The sequence below is a fragment of the Pundamilia nyererei genome, unplaced genomic scaffold, assembly GCF_000239375.1.
Source record: "Pundamilia nyererei isolate P.nyererei 1_Seehausen unplaced genomic scaffold, PunNye1.0 scaffold00160, whole genome shotgun sequence".
Lineage (NCBI taxonomy): Eukaryota > Metazoa > Chordata > Actinopteri > Cichliformes > Cichlidae > Pundamilia > Pundamilia nyererei.
In genome coordinates, this window is record NW_005187561.1 from 117,513 (window position 1) to 126,240 (window position 8,728).

Consider the following 8,728-nt stretch of genomic DNA (forward strand, 5'->3'; position numbering starts at 1 on the left):
TATATAGATAAATAGATAGACATAGATATATATAGTGTTAGTGTGTAGTGTTATGCCACTATCACTTGTTTTTAAATTGAGTATTTATTCACATGCTCTGTGTAACAGATAGGGCTTTGCCGCAAAACACTGGGGTGAAGGTTATTAAACTTTTTAAGCAGTTTGCTCTGATTGGAAGAATGCAGGTATAATGGCAGGATTATCTCACCTCAACTCTGAGCCAAGATTAAAAAAAATAAAAAATCTAATGAAAAGGAGAGTGTTGAAAGTTTTAAACATACCAGTTGTGAAACCACACATGAGCACAGTTGCACATTCCAAATAAACTCCAGTACAAAGCCAGTCTGGCAACGTCACACCTTTACCGCTCTAATATTGCTCTTAAGTATTTATTCACAGCCTAAGTCTAGACAAATTTGCACAGCTCTCAAGCTAAGATTAGCAGTCTCTGTCCCCCAAAAACAATTTGCTGCACAAACATGTTTATAGTGCAGCGCCCTGGAATGAGACAGGGGTAAACAAGGCCTTGCCAAGGCTACAAAGCAATTGTGAATGCTCTCCCAGTTGGCCCTACATTGTGGGATCTATCTTGATTTGTGGTGAGACCAAGTCATACCTCTTTAACCATAGTGAAGAGATTATTTAAACAAAGTTAACAGCAGCTTGGCAGCTACCTGAGCGACACAGGGACCTAGAAGTAAAGTGTGCAGGATGGCAGCCACTCTGCACCAGGCTAAGCTGCTACACGATGAAGACGTGCTTAGAAAATATTCATGCAGCTAAGGCTGACTGGATTGCACATGCTTGGTCCTGCAACACCACAGTGAATGCAGGCTTCAGTTCAGCCTTTTAACAACACACCGCATCCATCCTTCCCCATGTCTATTATGTTGATGAGTGGTTTCTGTGATGCTACACTAGAACAAAAGTCCTCTCACTCAGAACTTGGCCACCAAAGCAGATTGTCTCTTTGTATTTCGTACTGCATCTGACTCCTAAAACAGATCTCTAAACATTCAGATCATGAGCTATGTCTGATTCATGGAACTGTGTTCTCACCACTCCCCAGATCTTACTGACCACAGGCCCAGCCCCAGTGCAGGCCAAGCCTGAACATCCTGTCTCACATCAAAAATGAGCCGATAGCTGTCCAGCTGAGGCCTGAGAGCACCAACTCTCTTCTATAGTCTGCAGGGATCACCAACAGTCTCGGTGCTGACCCCGACACAACACAGCACTGGCCATGAGGACCTGTCATCCTGACACCTCATAAAAACTCCCAGCATGTCTTCCTGTGCTACATGGGAAACAGCCGCAGGGCTGACACAATGAACTCCTCAGTACAAGACAGGCTGGGTGGTTTGTGCAAGCACTCCGCCAGGGATACCAAACACAAATACATAATTTCAAAGGAAATTAAAACATTATGGGAACCCAGTGTTATTTTACTTCCTGGACTGTTTTTTTGCTATTGCTCTACTTTAAAAAAAAAAATGGGCGGCAACTTCTATAGAGGGATTAGAAAATATGACTTCAGCGATTAAGAATTTCCATTTTACAACTCCCTCGTGCTTCTCCCGATCATCGAACAAACACTCTGCGACCACTGACGCCAATGGGTGACTCAGTAATGGCCAATGCTGTAAACTACATTCTACATCGAAGATTAATCAAACTTGTGGGGGGAAAAAACCCCAAGAAGCTATTCAATGCTATATCAAAGGCAGAGAGGTGTTTTTCCTGCTGTGGTCTGACCTCTCTCCAGCCTGTGTGACCACCTAGGGTTTTTGTGCTTGCTTTACAGAAGCTGTGGTGTGCACTGAAAAACATACCCATGGGAAAATCATAACTCCTGTCACTGCAGAAATTGCACATGATTATCCTGTTTTCCAAGTGCTTTAGGCTCTTCTCTGTTAAAAAAAAAAATACATGTACTTCCCCCTTTGCAGTGACAAAAGGAAATACCTTGCAAGTGTTGGCGTATTCTTAAAGCAGATTACTTTTAGCCTCTGTGGCATTATCTCTAATTAGCAGCAGTGTAACTACTTCTTTCTTAAGCTTTACTTTAATGACAATTTCAGAGTTGATTGGAGGAAATCAAAATCTACAGATGATCAAGTCTGATTAACTAAGTGCATGTGTGCGTGTAGCATGTGTATAATGTTGCAGCAGGAGGGACGTGTGAAAATGCACAATATCTTAGTGCAATGTGTCAGAGGGCATGTTGCCTGGGGTCACCCAGGGGTCAGACTCACCTCCATGGGCCGATGTGGAGTTGTGGACAAATCTACCTGGAGAAAAAAACAAAAACGGTTATAGAGATTTTGTTTGTTTTTTTAATGCAGTGATAACATCATATTTAATGAGCCGAATCTATCTCAAGAATGGTTCTCTGACAGGTCAAGATAGGAGAAATATCTCAGGCTCTACAGGCTGTCCTGTAAGATGAGATTAAGACTCACGCATACAGTACACATCAGTGTGTTTGTGTGTGTGTGTGTGTCTGCGAGAGTACAAGAGAGTGGGAGGCTATTTTCCGCATGTCATTCTGCATTCCACCGCAACAGGGGGGGAAAAAAAGTCTGTTTTGTAACTTGAGCTTTGGCTCTCAGTTGCTGCTGTTCTGTTATCTGTGTGTAATAACAACCAATAGTCTCCCATGCACGCAAACACACTTTAACCTTCACATTCCAATCAGCTGTTTTAAATTAAAAATAGTCTCTTCAGCACATTCCTATCTCTGCATGACACTGTGCCGATCCCAGGTCTCCTCACCATCTCCAGGAAGTTTTACAGGTGTTGTGGTCAGATGATGGCCCAGCACCATACTGATGACTCACACAGACTGCTGCTATATGCATCTGTCATCGGAAAAAAGCCCTGACCAACCACAGGGCCTCTTGTGCTGCTGGGTACTTAAGACAGCCTTCCCCTCTTGTCATCTTCTCAGACAATTCCACACACTTTTATTGTACAGCTATGGAATTAAATCCATATCTGTATAATAAAAACCCTGCCTTTCTTTAGTGTTCCTTTATTGACAAGCCAAAAAAATAATAATCAGGGGTGTCTCTAGAGAATGGAGGCATAGGGTGGCACTGGCCCCCTCTGGAAATATGATTGGCTCTCAAACTACCACTTTCAGTATTTTCATGCTATGCTACTTTATACTCCACTGTATCCCTGAGGTACCACCTTGTTTATTTTAAAACTTTAGTTACTTATTACTTATACTTTCCTCACCTCACTTGTAACCGGTCTTGGCAGATAGCCGCCCCTCCCTGATCCTGGTTCAGCAGGATGTTTCTTCCTGTTAAAAGGGAGTTTTTCCTTCCCACTGTCCTCCAGTGCTTGCTCATAGGGGATCATCTGATTGTTAGGATGTTCTCTGTATTACTTTAGGGTTTTTACCTTAGAATATAAAGTGCCTTAAGGCGACTGTTGTAATTCCACGCTATATAATTAAAACTGAACTGAATTATTATCTTATACAATTTCTCCAATAAATGTACAAATATATGTAGCTGTGTTGTTAGAGCTAAAGCTATCCAACAGTGCGAGTATTTTAAATCGTTTCCAGCTGCAGTATTAAGATTATATAGACTTTGATGAACTGTATGATATTGCATAATTAGTACCTGCCATAATTTTTGTACCATTACTTTTATAGGATTACGATTTTATGAGCCCTGTAAAACGCCCCCGAAATTCACACATAAACAGGTGGAAGAGATGGGAAAAGGGAGAAAGGAGAAAGGAGGAAGAGAGATGCTCGCCAGGTGAACTTAGTGCATCCTGACAGAGCAGAGATGCGGTCTGCCCTCTCGGCTTGTTCAAACACGACGATTATTCAACTCTAAAACCGCCATCAAGTAGAAAAAACAATTATTAATACTATTATTATTATTATTATTATTATTTCACATCATCGCAGACACGCAACCTACAAGATGCCACACACGCGTCTTCAAGGAATATGAGCGATCCCAGATCATATGTCACTGCGCTGTCACACATGGCAGCACGTCGGAACATCCACAGGGTCCTGCTTGAACTTTGCCATACTCCCCTGCCTCCACTGCGTTTCTGCTTATCCTCAAACGTTTACAGCTAATGTCACACACAGATTACAAATACAGCTCGCGGACGGCATGTAAACACGCTGCACGAAGAACTTCAGCGGCAGCAGCGGCAGCCTCAAGTGAAAACATCTGTATTTTGCAAACAAGACATCATGGAGACTGACATTTGGATTCGCAGCCGAGCCTCAGTTGCTGAGATGTTATCGTCTCAAAAACAGGTAATCTTCGTGGAAAGGAAAAAAAAATCTTTAAGGGGGGTTCGTGAGATGCTATCAGCGAGTCAGGGTGTTTCTGCAGCGAGGCAGCAGTTTAACTGCGTGCCGCCGAGGCGCAGCACCTTCAAAGGAACACCAAAGTGCACCAAAGCTTTGCGCGGAGAACAGCACAAGTGGCTCGATCTGAAAGCTGCTTCCCCCTCTCTCTCTCTCTCTCTCTCTCTCTCTCTCTCTCTCTCTCTTTTTATCTTCACAGGTAGCTTTACATGTAGAGCTAGAAAGGTTATCTGACATTTTATAGGTATTGTAAAGTTGCGCAAACATCCCTGGACCCGGTCCTACCTCGCTCACGGCCAGCAATTGTTGACAGTCTTTTAGAAGTAAATATTTACACACAAACCCCAAGTTTGAGTGAAGCTACACACACAATGAAAGCAGTATAGGAGCGAACTATGCAGTAGATCACACCACGCTGTTGCTCTGAGATTCTTACCTCTTGGAGATAACCTGTCAGGTGTAATAAGATCGCCACGCTGGAGGCCACCTGAAGCAATCCCATAACAGCGAGGGTCCCGAATAGGAGTGGCCGGTATGTGGGTTCCGAACTCTGCACCGGGTGGAAGCGGTGCTGCTGCCCCACCTCGATGTCCACGGTGTTCCGCAGGTAGCCTCTGTACTCGCTGTGGGTAGCTGCCATGCTGCGCGCTTTGTGTGTGTGCCGTTCAGCCCCGGGGCCAGGTCCCAGACTCAATGCAAGGAAGGAAACCGAGTTTGCAAGAGTCCCTATAATCAGCAGTGGGTGGGCTGAGAGAGCGCGTTTGCGTCTGCAGCCAATCAGAGGGATCCTCCGGTAGCCCGGAGAGAAACAGACTCGAGCAGGACTGTCAACCGGATCGACCTGAGCGCATGACAGGTAAAGCGAGCCCTTTATGTCTGGCCCTTTGTGGAGACGCGTTAATGTGTGATCCTCCCCTTCCCGTCTACACCCCGTGAACATGAATTAGGCGCACAGCACGGATGCAAAGAGGATGGGTTTAAAAAAGAAAAAAAATCCAACCCATCAGTGATCAGTGGGCACTCCTGTTTTGTTTTTTAAAGAAAACCGAGAAAAAGATCAAATAAAATACAAACATATTCAGCCATTCATTCATTCATTCATTCATTCATTCATTCATTTTTGACGTAAATACTAAAAAAAAATGCTGCTTTGCTTAGAAAAAACTTGTCTTAGTGATTTTAAAAGTATTCAGATATGATCTTCCTCGTTTTTACACCGCTATGTTTCCACGTGTGCTGGTTTACACAGTCACCTAAAAAGTGAAAGCTCACTGGGTTGATCTCAAGAGGAGCCAAAGGTTCCCTGGGGGCAGCGACAGGAAATGCAACCGGCATAAAAATCTGTCCAAAACAAAACAGGCAAAGCTGCCTGCTGTGCCGACGCCTTTGGAATAAAAGGGAGAACCCGAAAATAGCTTTAATGCAGAGTCTATTCTGACCTACTGGATATATAAGATGTTTCCTTATCCAGTAGAGGGAGGCTTCAATGTCTCACATCCACTTATGGAAGTTGCATAATGGGTCCGGACTGAGGGGCAAAAAGTTCTTGAACTTAAACAGTTAACTAAGCTCCAGCACCTCAGTGAAGTCAAACATATACAAGACACATTCTGCTTTAAGATAGTGAGTCTTTGTGTGTCAGATCTCATTAGCTCAACAGATTCAGTGGTGCTTTTTGGTCCTGTTCAGCCATCGTCATGTCTTTCAGAGAGGGAGTTCTGATGAACAGTGGTGCAGATTACTGGCTGAATGAAGTATAACATTCTGTGAATCCTGTGCTTCATTGCTGCCGCCACATTACTATTGGGCAACCATGTCCCGGACGCATGTATATGGAGGCTGGGCGTCTGACCACTGCTAAAACAATTAGAACTTTCTAAATTATCAGCATATTTTTAAAGAGATTCAGTTTGGTGTTTTATTTCTATTAGCAGTTTCTGATTTCCCATGGTTACCTAACTGATTTTTTCTTGGTCCCTCACTTGTTGGTGGTGTTTAACCATGTGCTTTAGTCCTGCTTTAGTCTAATGTAATAACCTAGGGTCTGTGTGCACAGAGGTCTCTGGCTGGGCCAGCATAACTGATAAAGTGATGTGGTTTTGTTTCTTGTAACACAGGAAAGAGGTCACATTTGAAGACATTCCTTTGTGTAAAATGCACGGAAACTCTTAATCATGCATTTATCACATCTCTGCATTGGAATTTTGTTGTTTTTTTGTAAGTTCCTGGTTGACACCACAGAAATGCACCACGACAGTAAACTTGTGAAATCAGCCCACTAAACGCAACCCTTCACTTCTTGTGAATTGTGAATCAGATGTGTTTTTTCAGTATATTTGTTATGGTAAAGAGCAGCTTGTAAGTCTTTTTTTTTTCTTTTGAGTCATGCATAATATTTCTTGGAAATGTACTTTTGATTTGACATGTTTTGCGAAACATAAAGGCTAAAATTTAGATGAAAAAGTGCATTTGAAGCAGAGCTCTTACGCTTTTTTTGTGAACATGCATCATATTACATCACACTAGGAAGTTGTCTCTGTCCCTGTAGTAATTTGATGAGTTGGCGGGGCAGTGAGTTGGTGTTTTTTAATCGGAGTTTCATCATGGTGAATTATGTGTATGTGCAGATTGGACAAACCCGGGCCTTACAGGACTTTGATTCCACAGTTTTCTGATAGGAAAAGGAAAAGAGCTTTTTTTCTCTGTGCAGATGAAGCAAGGGGTGATATTGATTCATTGTCTTAAAAAAATATTGGAAATTAGCTGTTATTCTGCTGTTTTCTCTTCCATAAAGACATGTCACTTTGTATTGTTGATCGACAACAGCTGATCCTCTCATTAATTTTGTTTAGAGATGCCTTAATACGCTATTAAATTGTCAGTTTTGTTAAACTGAAACACGTTAGAGGCAAATTCACATTATTGTTTAGCAAAACAACATTAGACAACATTAGCTAGGGTTGGTAATTTTCCAGTGTGCACTGATTTAAACTATTAACGTCTTTAGAGACTTCATACTTCCTGTAGCTTCATCTTCCCCAGCCTCATTCCCACGTGTTACATTATGGTCAAGCCCTGTGTTTCTTACTCTGTAATAAATATTGTTTGAAGTGTTATTTTAGTGCATATGTAAGCATTTTTTCTGCATAATCTAGTTATTTCAAGCTGCTGTTTAAGGTATAGTTGGGTCTGTTCTTCCAAAAAATTTTCACAAGACAGTGCTGATATGTCAACACAGGCAAGCAGGGCATCCCATGGTGTCTGGAATCAAGCTTTAGCATCCTCCTGATGCTCTGTCAGTTTCAGTATTGGTTTAACATGAAGAACTTCAAAGACTTCATTAATCTGATTGCAAAACAATCCCATGTCACGCCAAAAAGATGCCACTTAGATGGATGGGGGCAACGTCAATGCAAGAGTGATATCAGATAAGTTTATCAGCTTGATGCCAGATCGACCGAAACATAATGGAGCAAGAATTTGAGTATGTGTATTCGCGGGTTTCAATGCCATTTGGGCTTGTGTGTAAAAACTGCAATGGAGGAGACATGAAACAACATGTAAGAAAACATTTTTCACATTTTTTTCCATTTCATCTGGAACTGCAGATCAACTATTTCTCTTTTAACCCTCTGTGGTCTAACTCTTAATCAGTGACTGTCCAAGCCTTAGTCCCAAACTTAGAGACATGCAGAAAGTACTTTTGATACTATAGTTTGGGCAATGTAAATAGTTGTGAATTCTTGTCAGTGATTCCACTCTAGTCCTAGACTTGGGAGAACACAAGTCATGAGTGGGTGGCTGAAGTTCAGGGGGTAGAGCGAGCAGGTCATCTACTGATCAGAAGGTTGGTGGACTGGCTGTTCCAGTCTGCATGCCAAATATCCTTGGACAAGATACGACAACTTGCTCTCCAACGCCTCCATCAGAGTATGAATGTATCTGAATGTTAGAAATATAACAAAAAAATGATAGATAGCACTTAAGTGAAAAAAGTGCTTGTGAGTATCATTGTGAATGAGTCATGTTATATAAAGCACTTTGATTGCTCCTGGTATAAAAGCATTACATAGGAATTAGCCCTTTTACCATATGAAGTTACAGTGTGTAAAATCCCACCAGTAGATGTCAGTAGCTGTGTCAATAGGAGTGGTGGTTTCTTAAAGCTACTGTGAGTAGAACTGGTTGTAGTACAGATGAATGTGGCTTCTCCTTCTTCTGCTGAAAGGGATCCAGGCAAATCCATATGAATGTGGCGCCATGTAGGATGTCATCACGGGAATCACAGTCAGAATCACGTTTATTGGCCATGTATGTGCGCAAACTCATACAAGGAATTTGGTTCCGATAGATGGTGACTCTCAAGCACAGCAA

At 42.3% G+C, this 8,728-nt stretch overlaps 1 protein-coding gene across 2 annotated transcripts in view; it reads right to left on the bottom strand.

Moving 5' to 3' along the window:
- tnfsf11 (TNF superfamily member 11) overlaps nucleotides 1-5,240 on the bottom strand; it is a 9,282-nt gene extending 4,042 nt beyond the window's left edge. The window contains exons 1-2 of one of the 2 annotated variants that reach the window (XM_005745499.1): nucleotides 4,791-5,240; nucleotides 2,256-2,291 (exon numbers count right to left, since the gene is read on the bottom strand). In XM_005745499.1, the coding sequence (XP_005745556.1) occupies nucleotides 2,256-2,291; nucleotides 4,791-4,994 (240 nt within the window). In that variant the 5' untranslated portion in view covers nucleotides 4,995-5,240. Of the gene's footprint in view, nucleotides 1-2,255; nucleotides 2,292-3,947; nucleotides 4,154-4,790 lie in introns of those variants that run through there. The other variant, XM_005745500.1, reaches the window with a different exon arrangement.
- Between the last annotated feature and the right edge of the window lie 3,488 nt (nucleotides 5,241-8,728).